Source organism: Haliotis cracherodii, unplaced genomic scaffold (genome assembly GCF_022045235.1).
Source record: "Haliotis cracherodii isolate W230 unplaced genomic scaffold, xgHalCrac1.p SCAF_15, whole genome shotgun sequence".
Taxonomy (NCBI): Eukaryota; Metazoa; Mollusca; class Gastropoda; order Lepetellida; family Haliotidae; genus Haliotis; species Haliotis cracherodii.
This window is the reverse complement of record NW_027266270.1, coordinates 29678389-29704467: the sequence shown is the minus strand read 5'-3', so window position 1 is coordinate 29704467 and position 26079 is coordinate 29678389. Positions and strand designations below refer to the sequence as shown.

At 39.8% G+C, this 26079-nt stretch overlaps 1 protein-coding gene across 1 annotated transcript; it reads right to left on the bottom strand.

Annotated features, from left to right (window-relative positions):
• Positions 1–17135: 17135 nt before the first annotated feature.
• Positions 17136–22497, bottom strand: LOC139462031 (glycosyl hydrolase YngK-like). Its single transcript, XM_071243530.1, has 3 exons — positions 22356–22497; positions 20749–20930; positions 17136–20210 (listed from the first exon to the last, which is right to left on the bottom strand). Exons 1-3 carry the CDS (start codon positions 22495–22497, stop codon positions 18969–18971), a joined length of 1566 nt encoding a protein of 521 aa, XP_071099631.1. The 3' UTR covers positions 17136–18968.
• Between the last annotated feature and the right edge of the window lie 3582 nt (positions 22498–26079).

Genomic DNA, 26079 nt, shown 5'->3' with positions numbered 1-26079 from the left:
AAAATAATTTTACTTTACTGGAATTATTTGAATTATACCTTGCTTCAAACCATCCATTTTGTCATTAGCCTTAGATATGTACGAACCCATGTAATCCTGTGACACATTAAAAGCTGCTTCTTCAGCTCTCATTCTGTTTGATAAGATATTGATATGTTGTCGTATTATGTTCACGTCGCTGTCAGGGCGGCACCAAATGAATTGTGTGAGAATTCACCAATTAAAGGTAGCAATGTTCTCTTGGAGCGAATTTGAGAACCAACAATTTGATCTTGAAGAATAATGTTTCTGATCAAAGTAACCCCTTCTAACATGTCTTTGAAAGTGTCGTCATGTACGCGATAAGTTAAATTCAATATAGCCCTCATATTTTCATCACATGACATATGATTCGCCTGAAGACTAATTCTTACTAATACTTTGTGCACCATGGCTGAACTCCTGAAGCAAAGACAAAAAGAAACTATTCTGCCTGAATAATAATATGGTAGAAAATCTCTTAGAATTAGAAATATTGACCCATTGCATTCAGATTCTGCTCACAAGATTCAAATGTTATTTACTATCAGTAGTCATGAAGAAATCTTCAGATTCCGTTAACTGTAGATTTTATAGGTGTTATCTCATTTCTGGTCAAGGTTATATGAATAATAATATAGTAAAAAAATCTCTTAAAATTAGAATTCTTGACTCAAAGTGTTCAGGATTTGCTCACAGGTTTGAAATGTTATTTACTATCATAAGCCAAGAAGAAATCTTAAGATTTCATCAATTGTAGATTTTAAAGGTGTTATCCCATTTCTGGTCAAAGTCATATGACTAATAATATAATAAAAAAATCTCTTAAAATGAGAAATCTTGACTCAAAGTGTTCAGGCTTTGCTCACAGGTTTGAAATGTTATTTACTATCATCAGCCTAGAAGAAATCTAAAGATTTCATTAACTGTAGATCTTAAAGGTGTTATCCCATTTCTGGTCAAGGGCAGATGAGTGATGATATAGTAAAAAATCTCTTAAAATTAGAGGGGGCACAGGTGGCTGTGTCGTCTAAGGCGCCGCGATTCACTGTGCAGAGTTGCGTCCCTTGGATCCGCCAGCAACCTATGATGGTTGGTTCGAATCCCGGTTCACCCCAATAATGCTTCTAGGTTTGTCAGCACCATCACTTCGGGCTTTCCTCCCACATTAAGCTGACACACCATGATATAACTGGAATAATGTTAAAAGCGGTGTTAAACCCAACTCACTTAAAAATTAGAAATATTGACCCATTGCATTCAGATTCTGCTCACAAACTAAAAATGTGCTTTGCTATCAGCAGCCAAGAGAAAATCTTCAGATTCCATTAATTGTAGATTTTAAAGGCGTTATCCCATTTCTGGTCAAGGTTATATGAATAATAATATGGTAGAAAATCTCTTAGAATTAGAAATATTGACCCATTGCATTCAGATTCTGCTCACAAGTTTCAAATGTTATTTACTATCAGCAGTCATGAAGAAATCTTCAGATTCCGTTAACTGTAGATTTTATAGGTGTTATCCCATTTCAGCCAAAAGAAAATCTTAAGATTCTATTATTTGTCGAGTTTGTAGGTTTTATCCCATTTCCGGTCAAGGTTATATAAATGATAATATAAATTATAGTAAAAAAATCTCTTAAAATTAGAAATCTTGACTCATAGCCTTCAGGCTTTGCTCACAGGTTTGAAATGTGATTTACTATCATCAGCCAAGAAGAAATCATAAGATTCCATTAGGTGTAGATTTTATAGGTGTTATCCCATTTCTGGTCAAGGTGATATGAGTATTGATATAGCAGAAAATCTCTTAAAATTAGAAATCTTGACTCAAAGTATTCAGGCTTTGCTCACCGGCTAGAAATGTTATTTACTATTATCAGCCAAGAAGAAATCTTAAGATTTCATTATTTGTCGAGTTTAAAGACTTTATCACATTTCTGGCTGAGGGGAGATGAGTAATGATATAGTAAAAAATCTCTTAAACTTAGGAATATTAACCCATAGCATTCAGAATCTGCTCACAAGCTAGAAATGTGATTTACTATCCGCAGCCAAAAGAAAATCTTCAGATTCCGTTAACTGTAGATTTTATAGGTGTTATCCCATTTCTGGTCGAGGGGATATGAGTAATAAAATAGCAAAAAATCTCTTGAAATTAGAAATATTGACCCACAGCACTCAGGTTCTGCTCACAAGTTTGAAATGTGATTTACTATCATCAGCCAAGAAGAAATCTTAACATTCCATTAAGTGTAGATTGTATGATGATATTGTGTATAAAATGTCATAGGTTGATTATGACCTGTGAACATCTGTATAGATTGATGTATTACCACCTTCCATGGAAGTGTGTATTTGTCTATTTCTAGACTTGCTTAAGCCAAACTGGGGAAAGTGGAAATTGATAGTTTATACTGAAGGGTTCATTGGTCTGTTGAGGGCTCAAACAACTGAATACAGGCCAGCTACTGCTAGCACTGACCTGACTCACTAGCCATAAACATGTCACAAGATGATTCCCTAATTACTACTGACTAGTTGTCTGTTCAGATCTCTTACTGCTCAGGAGATTGTTGACACTCGAATTCCAAGGAGGAACTATCTCTATGAAGGGTGTGAGAACCTCAGTGTAAATTTAAGCAAGGTCATTAGCTCATATTGTTAATGTTGTAGCAGATAAAAATAATTTTACTTTACTGGAATTATTTGAATTATACCTTGCTTCAAACCATCCATTTTGTCATTAGCCTTAGATATGTACGAACCCATGTAATCCTGTGACACATTAAAAGCTGCTTCTTCAGCTCTCATTCTGTTTGATAAGATATTGATATGTTGTCGTATTATGTTCACGTCGCTGTCAGGGCGGCACCAAATGAATTGTGTGAGAATTCACCAATTAAAGGTAGCAATGTTCTCTTGGAGCGAATTTGAGAACCAACAATTTGATCTTGAAGAATAATGTTTCTGATCAAAGTAACCCCTTCTAACATGTCTTTGAAAGTGTCGTCATGTACGCGATAAGTTAAATTCAATATAGCCCTCATATTTTCATCACATGACATATGATTCGCCTGAAGACTAATTCTTACTAATACTTTGTGCACCATGGCTGAACTCCTGAAGCAAAGACAAAAAGAAACTATTCTGCCTGACATAGATTATCAATATGTACATTTTACCTCAACATTCAAGTAGATCTCTCCATTAACTATGGTAATAAGCAGTACTTCTTTGTTCTCGTTTCATTTGCCAGGTACTATACTCAACAACAAAAGTTCCTGTGACACCAATATTTTTGTGTATTTTTCAAACAAGTAAAGTTTGGTTTTCAATATTGTAGTCCATGTATGGAATCTAGTCACAAAAACGCATCTGCTACAGAAAAGCATGCATTCGATGCAAAAGTTGACTTTTATGCAAGCCCCATGCATTTCACTACCCAAGAATGGATATAAAAACATGTGCGTTAACTGGATTCAATGTGCATTGTTTAGCATCGTGCTGACAACAACTTCTCAGAAAAACAACAAAATTACGCAATTATTCCACATTACGAAATGCCACGCTTGTCCGAAAATGAGCGCCTGTGAACAATTTGGTGTTTATGGCAACATTGGCAACAGACAAATGCAGTCAGAGACCATCCTCGGAGTGGCAGGCCATGCGTAACCAATAATCGACAAGACAACTTGATTCGAACAATACACCCACGAAATCGATTCAAGCGGGCAACAGCGACTGCAAGAAGCATCCCTGGCCTTTGACGAATATCTTCACCAACCGTACGTCACCACCTCAGATGTGCAGGGATTGTCGCCAGAAGACCCGCCAGACGTCCCATTTTGACAGGAAACCACCGTCAAACATGTCTACACTGGTGTAGACAGCGTCTACGCTGGACGGCCATGCAGTGGGGACAAGTTCTATTCACTGACGGGTCTTGTTTTCACCTCAGCCAAAGCGATGGACGGATTCGTGTGTACCTACGTCGAGGTGAATGTTACTTCAAGACAGAGGACCTGTTTGATAGTGGTAGAGGGAAATCTCAATGGACAACGCTACCGTGACGAGATCACTGGCCCTGTTGTTCTACCGTTTTGTCGTTGTCATGGCCCAGGCATTACCTTTCAACATGACAATGCCCGGTCTCATATTGTTCGACTTGTTCAGGATTCTCTTCAACAAACCAACGTAATTGTCATCCCCTGGCCGACTCGCTCCCCTGATCTCTCACCAATCGAGCACATATGGGATGAGATGGATCGGCACCTTCGACGTCAACCACGTGTTCCACAGACACAGCAGGAACTTCAAACATGCTCCAACAGATATGGACAGATATCCCACAGGACTTTGTGCGACGCCTGGTCTATTCCATGAGATGAAGACGTGGTGCTTGCATTGCAGCCAGAGGTGGACACACACACTATTGATTTGTAAATTGACATTTTGGCATGTTCATGTTTTTTTTATGAAATCACGCATTTTCTGAAGTCAATGAATAAATCTTTATTTTATGAAAGGCTATTGGCCCATATACACATACAGATAAACAATATCATTTACAGCTGTACAGCGCATTATATGATTATTGGATAACTAATATGATGCTTGACATGTAATAGAGGTATTGTAATAACAGTTGTAATAACCACAGTGGCAGCAGTAGTAGTATAAAATACAAAAGGAATACAAAAGGAATGGAATGGAAATATGAAGTTTTACGTCGCAAAGGCTTTCAGCCATAGCACGACGTTCAATACAAAAGGATCTATCAGTAATAAACTCATCATGTCATGACAATTTGACAATTTAAATGTATATGCATTTCTAGTAGAAAAAAACAGACAAAAATGAAATGTAGATACACCTGATCTAGATGCGAAAGTTTCAAAACAACTAATTATTTCTGGACATATCGGATTTACTAAGTAATTTACTACGCTACCTGCTTAAAAGAGCTAAGAAAATACATTTTGTCTCCAACGCTTTGATTTAGCCAAAAATATCCAAATCCGTGAGAGAACAGTAAATGCTTAATGTTTGATGCCCAGGTTACGTAACCAACACTATCACGATAGACAAGCATTTCGTAGCATTTTCTTGGGATTCGTTCCCGCGACATCTCTGTTATTTTGAGACAGTATCTGAGTAAACGTAAATATGAACAAATATATAACGGGTATCTACCACATTCGCCATAGACCATAAGACTTGGAGCTGATTCAGAAACATTTAGTATGACAAATTAAACCATTTGAACATTTACAGGAGTCTTTTATCTGTTGCAAACGGAGATTGTTTCAGATTTGGTAAAAAACATAACTTTGCTTTAAATCTTATTTAATGTCACAGGAACTTTTGTTGTTCAGTATATATTATTACTTATATGGCCTCGACCAGAAAAAGGGAGAACACCTGTAAAATCTACAGTTAATTGAATCTTAAGATTTTCTTTTTATACTGTATTATCATATAATGGGTAGGTTTCTCAGCAGAATAAAGCCAATGGATAAAAACGATATCCGTTGGGGTCATATGCGGATAGAGATGCAAATATCAAAGGACAAGTTGGGACTACTTTCACTGTTTATAAACAAACATGGCATCGCCCCTGTCATTCCGCGATCAAGTCAGAATTAACCATCGGGAATCTGGAGAAATATCAATTACTATGTATTTAACAAGCCAAGGCTCGCTAAATACAATGTTTATTCCTAATACAGGATATTTACCATCCCAAAACACACTCGCGTGATAACCTCTATTTATCACTCATATCACCTCAACCATAAGTGGGGGCGGTCGGGTAGCCTAGTGGTTAAAGCATTGGCTCGTGACGCCGAAAACCTGGGTTGATTCCCAATATGGGTACAATGAGTGAAGCCTTTTTCTGGTGTCCCCCAGTAATATTGCTGGAATATTGCTAAAAGCAGCATAAAACCATAGTCACTTACTCGCTCAACCATAAATGGAATAACACCTTTAAAATCTACAGTTAATGGAATCTGTTCTCGGCTGATGATAATAAATAACATTTCGCACTTGTGAGCAGAACGTGAATGCAATGGGTTAATACTGTTAATTTTACAAGATTTTTGACTATATTAAGACTCATTTTGCCTCGACCATAAATGGAATAATCCTTTTAAAATCTACAATTAATGGAATCTTAAGATTTCTTCATGACTACTGATAGTAAATTCTTGTGAGCAGAATCTGAATGCAATGGGTCAATATTTCTAATTTTAAGAGATTTTTGACTATATTATGACTCATATCACCTTGACCAGAAGTGGGATAATGCCTTTAAAATCTACATTTAATGGAATCTTAAGATTTCTTGTTGGTTGATGATAGTAAATAATATTTCGCACTTATGAGCAGAATCTTTATGTAATGGGTCAATATTTCTAATTTTAAGAGATTTTTTACTATATCATGACTCATATCACCTTGACCAGAAGTGGGATTATGCCTTTAAAATCTACATTTAATGGAATCTTAAGATTTCTTGTTGTTGATGATAATAAATAATATTTCGTACTTATGAGCAGAATCTTAATGTAATGGGTCAATACTGCTATTTATAAGAGACCTTTTACTATATTATCACTCATGTCCCTTTGACCAGAAATGGGATAGCCCTTTCACATGTACAAATAATGGAATACTTGTAGCTGATTTTGATTAATTATTGATTAGATATTTACCCTTGTGTTACTGTAATCAAACCGTGCAGAAGCGGCATAACACCTTTAAAATTTATTAACTGTTGAATATTTATAATTAATTTTAGCTTTTGAAAGTGATTAGGACCACAAACTTAGCAAATATTGAGGGAGGTCATGATTGGTACTTTTATAGGGAGTATTATACCAGTAAGTGTGTTACACAAGGAGTGAGGGTGAAGGTAATACATGGATTCTTACATGGGTTTTGTAAAACAGAATATGTACTGTGTTTATCCACGTTTATCCACGTAATGCCAATCGCCAAGCACGGGTACTATCTTATTCCGTGTGTTTTACCTTCCGCTGTCAGGGGTGCGATTGGTTAGCCTATTAGTCAAAGCGTTCGCTCGTCACGTCGAAGGCCCGGGTTCGATTCCAATGATGTGTTCAATGAGTAAACCCTATTTCTGGTGTCCCGTGCCATGATACTCCAGGAATGCTGCTAAAAGCAGTGTAAATACATATTCACCCACTTACTCACTCCTTCTGCAGACGTCTATCCACTAGACCACTCAGGCAGTTGATTTCGTGTAGAAGGGGTCCCCAGCAACACATGCTTAATTTAATTGTCTTACTAGGTGACTTCATGGATCGGAGGTTCAACGTCCTCCGACGTGCTGGATGTTTTCTTATAATATCAATCACTATTTTGCTCTCTGCCCATTTGGACCAACATTTTACTACAAGAACCAGTAACAGCAAAGCTGACCATGCAGGTAATATTCCCATGATCGGATGGGGAGACCGGCTTAGAATCGTATAATGAGAGGCGACTAACGAGCCTCGGGTAGTCAGGTTCGTTATTTGGTTGATTGCGAGACATCGTACATGTCGGCGTGGGACGTTGTTCATACTTAAACCAATCGTTTATTTACATGTATTTATATCGGGGTACATGACACACAATTAACGAAGTCACTATACAAGCATGCCCACCCGGTCCATCGATTGTGGTGCCCGTGAAGACCCGGGGTAGAATAGGTCTTTTCAGCAATCCATGCTTGCCCTAAAAGGCGACTATGCTTCTCGTAAAAGGCAACTAACGGGATCGGGTGGTCTGGCTCACTGACTTGGTTGATGCATGTCATCGTATCCCAAATGCATGGATCGATGCTCATGATGTCTATCACTGGATTGTCCGTGTTGTCTCGTCCAGACTCGATTATTTACAGACCGCCGTCATATAGCTGGGATATTGCTCAGTGCGGCGTTAAACAACCAACAAACCATCGATTGTCGCCTAACATGACAAGCGAAGCGGTTGGTATATTTTAAGCAATGCCCAACATAGACATACACAATGCACTGTCCATGGATCATCGTGATTTTAGGCTAGATATATAAAATAATATATTATTTCGACTTGCTTCAATATATCTTTCCTTTATTTCAAATTGATGCTGCCTGGTTCCTAAAACACTATGGAGTAACTATATACTCCTTTCTGTTAGGTCTGGTTTACCGGTGCATGCATGCATGAGGAGTCATATCCGTCTTACCGCTTATATCTGTTAGTTATACATTTATATTTATACATTTATTATAAATTTGCACACCAAACTTCTGAGCTTGCATTACCTGTATCATGTATATGTGATAGGGTTAAGTTAAGGAGGTATTTGAGGTTACCACTAACTTGTATATGTGGGTAGAATGCCATTCTGAAACAATCGTCAATATCCAGCTTGGATACTTCTTAGCATGTTTCAAAGCTTACATTGGTCTGCATCTACAGCATTCTGAAGTATGTATAATATAATACATCCGATACAAACCCTCTATCGTTATCTATCGTTCTGAGTGACGTATAGTTTATATCCGATATACATACTCCCCCGCGTCTTTCATTTATAATGATGTACATAACATGTCTGATATACAACACCTCGCGTTTCATTCTGAGTAATATATATTTTATGTCCGATGTACCTGTGTACTTCCCCGTAACTTTGTAAAGAAGAATTATATAACACTTTCATCTTGTGTAATTTTCGCCTCAATCTTCTGGCAAACCATATACAATTAACCCATCGAACTAATTAAAAGAAGTGGAAAGAGCTTGTCTAAATGCAGAGGCAAGTGAAATAATTGTTTTGAAATTATATAAATATGATTTCTCACATATACTCATGTGTGAATTACAAGGATTCCCTTCAGCACAGTTACATTAAATAAATTAATGAGGATACATGTTTTGCATTTCTATTCACATCGTGGGATTGGAGAAGACCGCACGTTAAATTGGGCCACAAACAACAGAATACGGAATTTTTTTTTACAGTTACAAACAAAACAAAATCTAAATGGAATGCATAATGTGTGGAGGCTCTTTTATTTAACGGCCACAATCCGAAATATTTCAGAAACCCCTCGAGTTACCGCTTTTACTTTTGTAATATGGCCGATTCCATTACATTCTATACACTATTGTGACCACAATGTGATGTAGAAACACATCCTTGATTTCAATTATTGATCTAATTATAAAATAATTTGTTAAAAGAAATATCGCACAGACACTGTGACATTTGTGCATAAATGTGAATTGCCGCACAGAAAGGAGTGTGAATATTTGTCAAGTACAAAATAACAAAATGATAATAATAACTGAAGATGTTTCCAGGTTATAGTGAAGAATTTAATGTGCGTTATTTATTTGGAATGGGACATGGAAATATACAGGAGATCATATTCAGTACGGCCCCCCCCCCCCCCCCCCCCCAAAAAAAAAAAATATATAAACTAAATCATATTCCGCATATATATCGCCATGTGTTTTAGAGCTAATCGAAAGCATTACCGCAGTAAATGGGACTTTGCGAAATTGTGGACTGTTTATCCCAGTTCTGGTCGCTACAAATTACAAACGTATGCATTTTTTATTTGGCGATTAGGTTTTGTGAATGCATCTTTACAGTTAAAACAGAAGTCGTAGTTTCATTGTCAGTACTTGTTAAATGTACATATGCTTGGTTATGATGTTTTTCGGCCGTAGATATAACATAAGATGCGTTGTATCCCCTCATTTCGGGTCTCGACCCGTGAAGATCCGGGGTTGAAGAAGACTTCAGCAACCCATGCTTGCCGTAAAAGGCGACTATGCTTGTCGTAAGAGGCGACCAAGGAATCGGATGGTTAGGCTCGCTGACTTGGTTGATGCATGTCATCGATCCCAATTGCGTGGATCGATGCTCATGATATCAATCACTGGATTGTCTGCTCTAGAATCGATTATTTCCTGACCGCCGTCATATCGCTGGAATATTGCTGAGTACAACGTCAATCAATAAACAAACAAACAAACAAACAAACATAGGGACTCTTCCTTTTCCCCCCTTTCTGTTTATAATTTATTAATCATTTATTATTAGTAGACAAGGTTCTGTCATCGACTTCTACAAATAATATCGCTTTTTTCAAATCGATATCCCCCCCTCCCCCCTCCCCCTTTACTGACTGAATTATCTCCAAATACGCATGTTTACATCGAAAAAAGGACTTTAAATATAGATTCCAGATTGACATACAAAATATAGCAGTTTCGTGGCGACCGCCATCTTGTTATATAAAACCGTTTTTTTTATCTGGAATCCTGATTAATTTACTAGTGGCGCACTTTTATCTAACGGGGAGATCTATGGCCCGCAGAAGTGACACATGGGGCATAGTTGACGCAATAAGCGATGAACCATTGAGGGGATAAGGTTTCCGCAGCTTGGATGCAAAATAAAACCTCAGGCTACATTCGTGATGGACTGGATGGAGCAGTCTGTATCAAACTACATTGTAAATAGTGTCTTAAATAATCAAATCAATATAACAAACAAAATGCCACAAAAAATGTCATTTGAAACAGTGTTCCAAAATAGTAATAAAATAAAGTCAGCTTGCAGTGATAAAATCAAATCTGTGTTTGCAGTTGTTGATTTTTTGCATTCAGAACAACCAAGGGTGGAGGGTAAAAAGCGTATTTTACATAATATATTTTTAGGGAGTTCCAGTCAACATGCCTGTCTATTTTCAAAGATGTGATCATGACGAATACAAAATCCTTAACCCAGCTTTTAATTACATTTTGTAACTCAAGCTGAATCATTGAAGGCCTTCTGATATTTGGGATTTATGTGTAGTTTGTTTGTTGCCTATATACGAGAACTTGCAAGACGACAAAGACCATAGGGTGGGTACTTTTTTTTCCAGCGAATCTGATATAAACTCCCTTATATTTCGATCCAGGTTGTATTATTTTTATTCACGAGTGTACACCATACACTGACCATCTTATTTGGTATTACCGTGTGTAATCTACCCCAATAGCATTGTGACATAATACATAAAAAAACCCACACACAATAAAATAAAGTAAAACCACACTTAAAGAGATTATTAGATATTTAGTCCTTCAAGGTGCCTACTTAGCTATTTACCACTTAATTACTCCATATTGTGTAAGTGAGAGAGCAAACGCGGTTTTATGCCATTCGTTCGTGCTGTAGTTGCTGCACACGGTACAAATACAGCCTTGCACTCCACTTCATGCACACGCCACGCTTCGCTCATTCAGGGGGAAACGTATTGAAAACGTTACCTCAGATCCAATGGCCGGTTCTGCACACGGCCATCTACGTCATATGTGCACACGACAATGAGGACATATGTCACAAACGTAATTCGTCTTGTGACTGTTATTTATAGCGGGGTGACCCTGCCTAAGAACTTAAGCCCTATTTCCTTGTTTGGTGAGTAGCCACGAATTATGTTAAGCAGACAGACACTGATCCAGTTGGGTATATTTGCGTTGTGTTTATTTATGTCTGCCTTCCTCACTGATGTTCAACCCTCGTTCACTTGTGCCCAGTCGCTCTCTCACCACCCTCCCCTCGCGTCTGTCACTTCTATTCTACATTGGGTCATTAGTTCGGTAAATGTAGTCCATTATGCCACGCACATATATTATTACCACTCATGTCATCTGTTTCTGAAGCCGACCCGACCCGTGGACATTCCGGGTCAGAATGCATGTCCCCAGCAACCCGCGCTTGTCGTAAGGGTTGGCTAAATGGATCGGGCGGTCCGCTTGGTTGATTGATTTGTTTTGATAGCAGGGATCGAAAAAAATACTTTAACCGAACTTGTCCTGCAGGGCAAGCAGATATTATTTTGTACCCATCCTGCAATATTTTCACTGGCCCTTTTATATTTTATACAGCCTTATGTTCTCAGTTATTATTACCATTTCCTGTAATTAACCTTTAAGTTGAGGGTACATACGACAGACAGTACAAAATAGTTCGCAGTCACTGCCATCTACATTAATCTCCGCCCATTCAAAGTCACCCAGTCATGAACATTTCGTTTTCGTTTTTTGTAACAGTAACAGTTTGTTATATTAAATAAATTCGTCTTTTAGCCTGTTTGGTAATCAAATCATGTTTTTTCTCGTCAACCTCACCTCACCATGGCCCGGACGGCCATCAACCAGTACCAGCCCTGAAAACATTGACACTGTACACGAACTATTGATGGAAAACCGCCGTATTACTCTCCATGAGGTAGAAGAAACAACAGGCCTATCATATGGATCCATACATAATATGATTCATGGCAAACTCCACATGTCCAAAGTGTGTGCCAGATGGGTCCCGAGAATGCTTACAGATGGCATGAAGCTATCAACGGTCACCATCAGTGGAGCCTTGCTAACTCGATGATTTTCATTTTAGGATTGTAACCAGTGAAACCTGGGTTTATCATTATGATCCGGAGAGCAAACAGGAGTCAATGGAATGAAAACACGCCACTTCTCCAAAGACAAAGAAGTTCAAAGCCACCCGATCCACCAAGAAGGTTTTGATGACCATCTTCTGGGACAGCAAAGGAGTAATTCACATCGACTACCTGCCCCATGGCACCACAATGAATGGGGAGTATTACGCCAAGTTATTGAAGCAGGTGCGCCAATCCATCAAGGTGAAACGCCGTGGAAAAATCCGTCATGGGATTCTGCTTCACCAGGACAACACACCAGTCCACACGAGCCTTGTTGCAATGACAGCTGTGCAAGACTGTGGCTACGAACTCCTCCCTTACCCATCCTATTCTCCAGTGCTAGCCCCCAGTGACTTCCACCTCTTTCCCAGGCTGAAAAAACACCTCCCGGGCCGGAGATTTGAAGATGACGATGAGCTAACTGCTGCTGTGGAGGGTTGGTTAGGGGACCAGAATGTTGACTTCTACCGATCGGGCATCAGTGACTGGCAAACTAGGTGGAACAAGTGTGTGGAGTTGGGAGGGGACTATGTTGAAAAATAAAGTAGTAACAATCCAATTCTTTTACTTTTTCTGTGTGAGGCTCAAAACTTTTTGATATCCCCTCGTATGTCGCTCCTGTTGACCAATCAGGTTCCACCTGTCATATTACTGGCATTTGTTTTTAACAATAGGACGGCGCCTTGTCAAGACGATCTGATCGATAATCAAGATCTATATTGTTATAGAACGGGTCTTGCCTCGCGAAGTACATCAAATGACTTGAGCACCTTGATTAAAAACATGAAACGATTTGGAAAATAATCTGTCGGCGATTATTTTTATCTTATTAATGACAAACACGTTTGAGTTGAAAATAAAATACAGTCTGTTTAAGGTACTCGTGAATAAAAGCTGCTCTCAGCAAGGTATCTTCTGAAAACGTTTGACAGGGGGGCCGACAAAATCTCCATCCTTTCTTTTTTAATTGTTGACTTTATCAAAGGATGTTAGTCTTCTAAGTGTATAAACATGGTATCTATTCAATATCCAAGATGAATACTCTTTTTATCTATGACATGTTCCAGGGTCATCTGGTGGCACGGGTGGCCCAGTCGTCTAAGGCGCCGCAATTCGCTGTACAGAGTTGCGTCCCTTGGTCACACCAGGAACCTATGATGGTGAGTTCCAATCCAGGTTTGCCCCCATTATAATTCTAGATTTGTCAGCACCATACCCATGCTAGTGGGTTTCATGAAAGTGGTAAACGTCTGAACCCCGCACCACTTCGGGTCTTCCTCCAACATTAAGGTGACACGCCGTGATATAACCCGAACACTTTAAAAATTGGCGTTAAACCCAACTCATTCACTCCAAGGTATTCTGGAATGGAATGTTTGTGGTCTTTTTATGTTTGTTCTCTTTAATGCAATTTCTAATTATTGAATTTGTAATGTTACATGATATATATTACTGATGAACTATTACCCATGAAGATCCGAGTAAGAATCGGTCTTCAGCAACCCATAATCGCCGTAAAATGCGACTAATACCATGTCGTAAAATGCGACTAATATACCAGTGTAAAATACACTCAATATTGTTCCAATATGTTACGTAAATATTAACGTTTTCTGATATAATTATTAGCTAAATATAAATTGAATTAAAATATTCATAAAGGTTTCATTACCTACAACATACCAACAAGCAATTAAATCTTGTAGACGTTCACGTGTCACACTGAACACTGACAGCTACATAGCAGGCTACAGTGATGTAAGATGGACGTATCCATCAAACCCATCGCGCTGAGTGAATTCTATCGTACAGAGGCCGTAGTCGCGCCGTCGTAGAAGTTATTATTATGTAATAATACAGCATCACTACCTCGTGACGTATCGTCCGTCGGTCAAGAACTAGATGAAGACAATGCACAATTCATTGACTAGGGAATCACTCAAAGTCAAAATGTACGAGGCGATTACTATAAAAGTCAAGCATCTTCACTGGTCAGTACACAACACCACTGACAGTAAACTGCTTGACTGTAATCGTTCCTCTTCTTCTTATTAAGGTAAGAAACATTTTATTATTTGATACATTTGGTCCTATATTATATATATGTGTGTGATATATTCTAGATAGTCTGTGTTTCTATAGATGGTTAACTCTAACAAGCTAATGTAAGATTGTGGAGACATATTTGCACTGTGCATGTGCACGTGTTCCTTGTATGTTTTAATAATGAAGCGTTCATTATTACCTATGTACGTATGAAAGATCAAACACAATAACGTACGTGTTTGAGATATTTGTTTACCAGAACTTGTATGTACTATGAAGAGATGTTTACTATACTTTGTATGTTTTATGAAATGTGTTTAGCACCACATGTGTCCGTAAATGAGCAGTAATTCCCTATTAATTGAATATGAGTTTCCATTATCAATATCCGAATATACACGGTATCAGACAGCAATATGTATCAAATAAATGTCATGAAAGTAACGTATGTTGGGCGGTATGTTGAACGATAAAGACACAGACAGTTAGTCTGTATATCTAATGTTCGGCCGTTACAGAAACTGTTACTTTATCATATTTTGATACAAACGATGACAAAGCATTGATGAACTTAGGAATCAAATCTAACATCGTGATAAGTCAACTCCATGCAAATGATACTATTCTGATTATCAAAATCGTTCATATCCTACATCTACATGTTTTATTATACTTGGTTTGAGGTTATTGTTATTATCGTTTATGGCGTATATGTCTATCTACATTTAGTAAATAGCGCGTCTCACTTCGGACGTAATAAGCCAAGCGTATCTATAGTGACGTTACTTACAAATGCAGTCACAGGTCATAATGTTGGTGTCATGATGTAATGCTCTCTCTAGACATGAAAGTGTGCTTAGCTCTACCTATAGCTATATCCCCTACCGTTCCAGCTTTCCCCCTCAAGTATTATAACCGTTGCTTATTCGATCGTTCTATTATTATTCTATAGGTTTCATGTATTCATACTATTATCATTCTATGTACCATGTATTGCTATTATGTCTTTGTATTCTGTATTATATAACACAACACCACTGACATTAAACTGCTTGACTGTAATCGTTCCTCTTCTTCTTATTAAGGTATAATCAAGTTCCCAAACCCGGGACAAAACCTTGATTATACTAATACCATGTCGGAAAAGGCGACTAATACCATGTCGTAAAAGGCGACTTATACAAAGTCGCAAAAGGCGTCTAATACCATGTCGTAATTGGCGACTAATACTATGTCGTAAAATGCGACTAATACCATGTCGTAAAAGGCGACTAATACCATGTCGTAAAAGCGACTAATACCATGTCGTAAAAGGCGACTAATACCATGTCGTGAAAAGCGACTAATACCATGTCGTAAAAGGCGACTAATACCATGTCGTAAAAGGCGACTAATACCATGTCGTAAAAGGCGACTATGCTCGTCGTAAGAGGCGACTAACGGGATCGGGGGGTCAAGCTCGCTGACTTGGTTGATGCATGTCATCGTATCCTGATTGCGTGGATCGATGCTCATGATGTCAATCACTGGACTGTCTGGTCCAGACTCGATTATTTACACACCGTTTTCATATAGCTGGAATATTGCTGAGTGCGGCGTTAAACAACAAACAAACGAACAAGACTACAGAAATCGAACTGAATTATGTAATGGCATGTTTTGTAACAGTCCTGTGGTAACAGCTACTTGACGACTCCAATATGTTTTCCCACTGCTTCTCACCATCATGTGATAAGACTCAATGCTTGGGAGGAGCGGTCGGGTAGCCAGGTGATTAAAGCGTTCGCTCGTCACGCCGAAGACCCGGGTTCGATTCGCGACATTGGTACAATGTGTGAGGCCCATTTCTGGTGTCCCCCGCCGTGATATTGCTGGAATATTGCTAAAAACGGCGTAAAACCATTCTCACTCACACTCACTCGGTACTAGTGTCCATTTGGCGAACCGTATTATGTCTGTACACTAACATTTCACCAGATATTACTGGTATCTTAGATATTTATCAAAAGGATGTCAATGCTACATGTAGTCAAAGAGAAAGTATACATAGCAAGTCCATATAATGAATTGAGAAGTGGTGGTGTTTCCATGTTTTCCTGGTGTATACAGGTATATCCGCCATGCATCTTTCTTGCTGCTGCTCGCATACCACTTATCGCGGGTCCAATATTACGTTTCTACTTTCAGCTTCCTTATTTGAAACATGAGCTTAGAAATTACCATGCGCATTTGATAATTATAAAGCGTATATAAAATGACGGGAAATTGTTTATGCATATTAATTTATATGTTCGCGTTAGATGTCGAAGGGAAGGGAGTGGAAGCGGGTTGGTGTCTATCGTTTTATTTGTTTAAGTGAGTGAGTGAGTATGGTTTTAGGCCGCTTTTAGCAATATTCCAGCAATATCACGACGGGGGACACCAGAAATGGGTTTCACACATTGTACACATGTCGGGAATCGAACCCGGGTCTTCGGCGTGACGAGCGAACGCTTTAACCACTAGGCTACCCGACCGCCTCTTTATTTGTTTAAGACTTTAAGAGGTGCCAATGGATAATTTTATTCTAAAGGGTAACACATCCGAATCTTCTTGGTTAATTTAAGTTGTTTGTTTGTTGTTTAATGCTGCACTCAGCAATAATCAAGTCTGGACCGGACAAACCAGTGATATCATGAGCATCGATCTACTCAATTGAGTTAATTTATATCTTGTATAAGTATATTATTCCCAATCGAGAAAAACAATACATGACATAATAATATAATATTAATGGTTCATAATTTTTCGGAAACAACAACAGAAAACCGCTCATAAATATAAACAGCAAAAAAGCAAATTACAAGAAACACAAACAAACGATGAAAAATAATGACAGCGTTATGACTTAGGGCCATTTTACGTGTCTAAGTGGCTATCATCACTGAGATTGGTTACACCCCTTAACCGTTCCAGGATCCGCATGTCATAGACTCGTTCTTTCCTCGGTCAGTCAGCACTATACCTGTGCGCGTGGGTTTCACAAACGTAGTAAACGAAGGAAACCTGCGTTTATTTGGCTTTTCCTCCCACTTTCTCAGGAGATGTAGCTTAATAAAGTGCGATTATACTTGCTCCCAATTACATTTTCTCTAAATTTGTAAAATTTCCATTTTCACTTTTCTGTCAGTGATCGTGCTATAAGTCCAAACTCTGCTCGTAAAGGAAAGAAAACATATGTTTCTTGTCATTCGAATGAACATTTCCGATAACAATCATAGAAATGTTGCCATAACTGTCTAAAAATGTGCTTCTTGAACAAAAACTAGCTCAGAAAGAAGGTTAGGACAGCCATTAAAGCGTTTGCTCGTTGCCCCGAGGACCAGCGTTCCACTCATTCATGACGATTCGTAATAAACACCAGTGAATGTATGAAACACGTGTCGTGTCCCCAATTGTGAACCAACTGGAACATTGCTTAAAGCGGCATAAAACCTTACTCACTCATTCACTATACCGTTATCTTCCTAGCACGCTGATGCAACAACTACCCAGATGTGAATTATTCCTATGGACGCCAGGTTGCGAACCGTTATTTATCTCCTCATGACATGTCTATACTTGATCACGGTGAGTGAGTTGGGTTAACACCGCTGTGAACAGTATTCCAGTTACGTCACGGAATGTCAGCTTTATGTACGAATCAAGCCACACTCGTCATCCAGGTATAGGGACACCAGCGTTTGCTCTGACGAATAAGCGCTCAGGTTAAATCACACTACGGTAATATTTCCCGTGCAACATATGCGGGAGTCTTGCGGCATCTACACATTGCTTTTGTTTCAGGTAACGGTTGGGTTCGCACAAAAATCACACAAGGAGTAGACATTTGACTTTAGACTAACATTTAGTCTCTGAAATGAACATATTTTACAGATAAATATAATAAAAATGAGCCCAGAGACATTTCCTGATACCGTGGTAATCTAGACTCAGGGCTGTATTGGATGTACTTGTTTCAGGGTCTGTATGACAGACTAGTGAGGTATGTATGTCCCCATTTCATTACCTGTGAAGATCCTGTTTAGAACTGATCTTCAGCAACCCATTCAAGTAGTAAGAGGCGACTAACGGGATGGGGGTGGTCGGGCTCGCTGACTTGGTTGATGCATGTCATCGTATCCCAACTGCCCAGATCGATGCTCATAATGTCAATCACTGGATTGCCTGTGCTAGTTTCGAATATGTACAGACCGCCATCATCTAGCTGGATTATTAGCGTTAAACAACAAACTACTTGACTTAAATTATACACAAGCATATTGTCATTGTTATTAGGACTATAACCCCGATGATGATTATTATCAGTTATCGATTACATTTACAAACAATGTATTTGCTAGGTTCAACATTTTCAGCCAATGATACTGCCTCTCCCTTGCACCTCCATGACCACCCCGTCACTCTGATTGGACAGTCTGTCCACCGCTGTAATGGCGTAGCGGCCACTGGGCACTGACCAACTGGTTGTATCCTTGTTTAGGATCTTCTTCAACTCCCATGCGTCTGCCTCGTCCTTGTAGACAGCCCAGCTCCTCGTCACCCCGGAACTGTCCTTGTTCCACGTCAAGGTGCTGCCAGAAACCTTGACTCCAGAGGGCGCTGGGGGTGGAGTGACGCCAAGCCATGGCATAGCAGGCGCGAGAGCTGGAACAGTGTAGAGGTCTTTCTGGAACAAGGTGGACAAACCCTTGCTGTTGTCCCGGAAGTACTTGGCGCTGAAGAACACGTCACCAAGGCTTAGCTTGTCACGTCGCTTCCTTGATTCCTCAACCTGACGTTTAATTTCATCAAGAGGCCAGTTTTGATGTACCACGTTGCCTGCATAGCTCCCTGCATAGAAATGGCGATGTTTGGAGTTTTGCTGCAGCCACCAGTCCAGCAGGTGAGTGAAACTCTGTCGCGCCGGATCAATCCGCCAGTACAGCTGAGGAGTAAAATAATCAACCCAACCCTCATCAAACCATTTCCTACTGTCTGCGTACTGTGCATAGTAAGCCGACAGTCCAACTATGCCATGAGGAATCCCTGATTTCCATATTCCAAATGGACTAAGACCAAATTTAACATGCTTCTTGGTTGCCTTGATTCCATTATACAGACGCTGGATAAGTGAGTTGACGTTGTCCCGTCTCCAGTCATCCCGTCCAAGATGGCCGCCTCCGTGTCGATAGGCGTTGTAGGTGGTGTCATCGGGGAAGCTTTGACCTGAAACGGGGTAGGGGTAGAAGTAGTCGTCCATGTGGACACCGTCAATGTCGTAACGCTTTGCGACATCCATGATGACATTGTAACACTGATCCTGAACTACCTTGGCACCTGGGTCCATCCATAGATCCTTCCCATAGGCATGGGCGTATTGTGAGTATTTGACAGCCATGTGGTTGTGGGCAAGTCCGGCCCTGGATGTACTCCCAGCCCGTGCTCGGTACGGGTTGTACCAGGTGTGGACCTCCATGTTACGTCTGTGGGCCTCCTCCAACACAAAGGTCAGGGGGTCGTAGTAGGGAGAAGGAGCCCTTCCTTGGGAGCCTGTCAAATACGCGCTCCATGGCTCCAGTGTGGAGTTGTACATGGCGTCACCCACTGAGCGGATCTGCAAATATACAGTGAATGGGTTCAGCGCAACCTAACGTCGTCGGAACGTCATATATGCTGTACAATAAACTTTATTCGTTAGGCGATGCAGTTGATGAAAATAATTCACAAAAAGGTGATGGTCGACACATATTTGCCTATGTCTACATGTTGCATTGTTGTAGAGTAGAGTAAGTGCGTGAATTGGGTTTAATGTGGCTTTAATCGTATGTTTCAGTTAAATCAAAGAGTGTCAGTTTAATGTATGAGAACTGAAACCCCCAAAACACAGAGTACTAAAAGAGCATGGGTCACAGTCAGGGCGAATCCATGATTCAAACCAATGCTCAGCGGATCCTAGTACGGTTCAAGGAGGCGCCTTAGATCGCTGGGCCATCTGGGCCCCCGAAATGAATTGAACTATCTATACTTAAAAGAACTTTAAAATTGTTTTTGACTGTTCTGGCATTAATCATTCAAATTGAACTCCAATCTCTAAAAGTAATTACAACAAAGATGAACTTCTAACACGCGATGCTGCGGGAGTTTGGGTATACCTGGAACACGATGGCGTTGAAGTTGAGCTGCTGCAGCTTGTCCAGGAGGAGGACCAGCTCCGCCTTCTGCTGGGAGGTGGAGTGATGGCTGGACAGGGGCCAGTCGATATCCGCCACTGTGGCCACCCACACAGCTCGGAACTCTCTCACTGGCCAGCCATCGTCGCTAGATTTGACAGTCTCTGTTCCACCAAACATTTGATGTTATGTACCTCATTCAACATTATGCACAAAACATTTAACATTATGCACAAAACATTCAACGTCATCAAAAATATTCCATGCCTTTTAACTTCCTGCAGAAATAAACACAATTTACATTCATGGAGGGTTAGACCGGTTCCATTATTGATCGACGAAATATAAGAAATTTAAAATCGTCGCTGCGTTCGGTCGATGTTGAACGTGTAAAATGACCTTAGGAAGCAAACATTTACTGCACGTGAAGCATGGGTATGAAGCATTGGTTTGTAATGGTATCTAAACGGTGCCATGGCAAAATAAGGTCATTAGTCAACAGTGAAACACCTGAGAACATGGCAAGGATACCTGCTGAACAACAAGGGAGAGGAACTGGCATTGCGCAGTTGGGGACAGGTTACGCCCACGTCGCAAATGATCATGGACTGTACGATTGCGACTGCGCTTGGACGTGCTATTTATCGCCACACAGTGCGTTGCGTGGTATCAGGGTCTAGAGGAATAAAAAGATGACAACGACGAAGAATCAACGCCTTCAACGTTTACGTCTGGCACGTCAATTTCACCTTGGAGTTAGCAACATCGGGTCAAACAACTTGTTCCCTTCTGAGAGTAGTTTCCAGCTGGCCAAAGTCGACGCAACAACATTGAGCTACCGACGTGGCCAGAGAAAACGACGTCAAATGAACAGACAGATCGGATTGTATTGTCATTGACACATGAATGGGTGACAATTATTGATGACCTCATTAGACGCACGCTACATGCACGCTACTGAATCATTGTTCGTTTGTTGTTTACCGCCGCACTCAGCAATATTCCAGCTATATGAATGCGGTCTGTAAATAAATCGAGTCTGGGCCAGACAATCCAGTGATTAACATCATGAGAATCGATCCCCGCAATTGGGATAGTATGACATGCATCGACCAAGTCAGCGAGCCTGACCACCCGATCCCGTTAGTCGCCTCATACTGAATCATTGACATTTATTTAGTGACAGTTATGACCGTGGATATTCACACTTCTTCCTGGGTGTCATTTTGTAAAATCGTACATTTACAACTAGTGCTGTTTGTGAACTGTGATGTTGACGTGTTTATATCTCGTCAAAAGGTTAAACTTGTGTTTATTGTCGGTTTTAGCAAACTAATCGGTACACTTTCTTTTGATCCTCAGTTTATATTCGTAAATATGTTTTACATTTTCATTATCTTGCACCTTTGCACCAAGTTTTTTAAATAATTTTACTAAAATTGACATTTACAACTCAAAGGAATTTTGTCATATGACTAATTAATCCGAGATGACGGAATAACAATATCATATAATACAATCGGGTGTTCTTAAACGACAATGTATTTTGAGTAGTATATATCAGAAATATACAGATTAATGTCACTTACCAGCCCTTGTGTATTGCACGCCACACAGAATGCACACGAGCGTAATAGACTCAAGTAATGTCTTCATCAGGGTTATGATATTACAAAAAATACACTGACTAGATGAAAACCGTGTCACTTTGGCCACAGGGAACGGAAACATCGGCTTGCACCAGTTGATAAGGTTCCTTATCTTTCCTAGGTTGTACTTTGGCTAAGAACAAGACCAAAGGAAGGCACATATCTACCCATCCCAACCATAATACTGAACAACCGTCACGAAGTGGGGCATCCTCGATTATCCAGTGAAACATGAGATTGAAATGATGACGTCACTTCCGGAACGAAGCTCTTGATGCAAATGGATCCAGGTATAATAATAGATGGCCACCGTCATATAGTTGAGTGCGGTGTTAAATAACAAAACACAAACCCGCGCTTGTGCGCGTGCTCACACACACATAACAGGGGCGGTCGGGTAGCCTTGTGGTTAAAGCATTCGTTCGTTACGCCGATGACCCGGGTTCGATTCCCGACATGGGTACAGTGTGTGAAGCCCATTTCTGGTGTCCCCTGCCGTGATATTGCTGGAATATTGCTAAAAGCGGCGCACTCACTCACACACTGAACAGAATGGAGATATCATACCTTGGGTAATCGAGGATGGATGTCCATGAGTAATGCATACAGCGAACTATCTTTAACTCAGATGGTACCATTCCAAGTGCAATCCAGCTTGGTTCCCTGGGTATGCTGCGCAGGGAACCAGGCTGAGTGCAATCGTGCGTAATACAGTTCAGTTCAGTTCAGTCCACCAACGGTGGTACATGATACAAAAAGTATAATACAAATTCATATATACTAACATAAAGATGACAGGGGCATTGTGCAAATATATAAAGAAATTAAAAGTTACAAGGAATTATGACAAAACTAAAGTCCCATACACGTTTTCTTAACAGCTTCAACATTTCTAAGGAAATATATTGATAAAGTTTTTCGTATCTTTTACTCTAATGTTGGATAAACGTTTTTTTTTTACAATTTATACAAATTAGGCTATTCGGAGAGATCTGAAGGCAATTTCATAGGCCGCCCCTGGAGAAGAGATTCACATAAGTAAATGGCTAAATAGGTAATGAAACTCGTTATCATCCGCGGGAGAACTACATAAATTACATAAACGTTCCACTCTTTGGATATCAGAATATCAGAAAATCGGGTTTCAATTGGTAAATAAAGCGACAAAACCCTTTCCATATCCGATGGAAATCTCTGCATAAAGCAGAGTCGACTGTACAATTCCGACTATATCATGAGCATGTGTTTATGAATAGCTATCAAATAGTAATGATACCAGGTGTTCGCGAAAAGGCGAGCACCCGTCACAAACACATGCAAAGGCAAGGCAAGTGTTCATCTGGAAAAAAACACCATGGGAACATATGGTACAAGTCAAAACAGGGAATTGCATCGGACCTAATTTTTGTCACTGGTGTGTCAAATTTGGAAATGTCCTCCACATGTCTACCATAAAACTTTTTGAAAGCTTTACTGAGGCCTTGAATGTTGTAACCTTGATGAAACAACTTCTGAGCAAGAGTCGTATGACGCTGGTAGAAAGAGCATGCTCGATAGGTAAGTTTGTGGTTCTAAACATATAACTTTTAATAAAGAAATCATAAGTGTGGAGTAATTTCCTGTAATGTATTCGAGTAATGTCATCGTACGGATGTTCGCTAGAGTGGCTGATGTCATGAAAAATTGTGTTGTGAAAACCTTCATTAAAAATCGGCAGTCACAAAAGGATCCTGTCACTATAATAAAACACGCAGCTGCCCCTCCAGAATTTTAATGACTGGTCCCCATGCTCACATTATAATAGAATCAAAATGACGTTTATTTACTTCAAACCATTCGTTTGTATGTCAGCCATTTGAAACAGAAAACATTTATTATTAAACATTTCCATAAAGCAGCTTATGAGATATAAAAATAAGTGATACAAATCATTTCCATATTAATCCAAAGAAGAAATCTTGTCTAAAAGTAGGGTCCATTCCATTCCAACTATATCAAAAGAATGCGTTTATGAATCAGTATCAAACAGTGATGATACCAGGTGTGGGCGAAAAATGACTTGTCACAAACACATGCAAAGGAAAGAAAACTATTCACCAGAAAAATAGCAACACGGGAACATAATGGTACCAATCAAAACAGGGAACTGCATTGGACAACATTTGTGTTTAACAAATTGCCTATTTCACCGCATCCCAATGTGTCTACCAACGGAAACTGGCAGATTGCAATCTCACCATATGACACGCATGTGTGTAGATTTTAATCATATATACAACTGTAGTATCAGACATCTACTTTACACTTTGACTACAATAGTGAGTGCGTGAGTTGGGTTTTACGCCATTTTTAACAGTATTCCAGTTATACGGCGTGTCAGCTTAATGTGGGAGGAAAGCCCGAAGTGATGCAGGTCTCAGACGTTTACCACTTTGGTGAAACCCACGAGCATGGGTATTGTGCTGACAAACCTAGAAACATAATCGGGGCGAATCGGGATTCGAACCCACAATCATAGGTTTCTGGCGTGCCCCCCTTGACTACAATAGCATTTACTACGCTTCTATGTACATAATGTATCCGCAACACTGCAGATTGTAATCTGGGTGTAATTAAAAGTTAAGTTCAGCTGCTTACGACAGTGTTTCGTGATATTTCCCTTAAACCAATACAACAGCAAAACAATTTTTTCATTCTTAAATGTTGAAAACACAATCGAGACAAACAATCCAATAAACTGATTGGTTTGTAAAAGAGAAAATCAAAGAAAGATAAGCTAATCAGGAATATCCCGCCAATGGATACTGTTTGTTTAACGCTGTCAAAACACTAACCAATGACACGAGACATGAAAGAAACCAGAGCCAATCAAACATAAAGGGAGCGCAGTGTTAAAGAAGCCAGAGATCGCTGAAATTCCAATCAGCTGATTGGATTGATGTTGTTAAGAAAAAGTAGTTAATTGGTTAGTGAAACCCTAGATCAAAGAAAGTTAAATGTTCAAATAGAAGCCATGGATCAAAGAGTCCTTACAGCCAATGAGGTTTAAGGTGATGAAGCGAAAGAAGTTAGTAGAGCATAAAACTCCACAAATGGAAGGTGAGCAGTCCAAGTAAAAACAACAAACCAACTCACCTCCCCAAAACACTCCACCACCACTTACCACAACACACGCTCTCCAACACAACACCCAAACAATATGACTGACACCCGCAACGCCACACTCGCAGACATTCCAGCTCCTTACTCACCCACGCCTGCGGAAGCGCACAACACTTCTGGGAGGTCACTCGAAAACATCGTCCCGACCGAGTATGGCGAAAACACGACATACACCACCCCAACCAAACCAGCTAACTCGCCACCACAAAACACCAAAAAACGCAAACTCGACACATCCACTCCACCTCCATCGCCAACACCCTCCCCGGCCGCCTTCCTCACCACCTTCGCCCTCTACTTCTTCTCAGCAGGCTCAGGCACCACTCTCTCACTAGACCTTTCGGCAGATAAAATAGGACTTTGGTTCAAAAGACAAAAAATAAATTACAACAATATTAAAAAAGCCAACAAAGGATACCAGATAATCTTTCCTAACCGAGAATCTTACAACGCAGCAAATAAAATAACTCAAATATTCCACGTCACGGTAATCAAACAAACA

Excerpts from the sequence above, each read along its gene's own strand:
- LOC139462031 (XM_071243530.1), bottom strand. The coding sequence starts at position 22,497 with ATGTTTCCGTTCCCTGTGGCCAAAGTGACACGGTTTTCATCTAGTCAG. Across the intron at positions 20,931-22,355 it reads CGTGCAATACACAAGGGCTG|AGACTGTCAAATCTAGCGAC; the intron begins GTAAGTGACATT and ends TTGGTGGAACAG. Across the intron at positions 20,211-20,748 it reads TCAACGCCATCGTGTTCCAG|ATCCGCTCAGTGGGTGACGC; the intron begins GTATACCCAAAC and ends GTATATTTGCAG.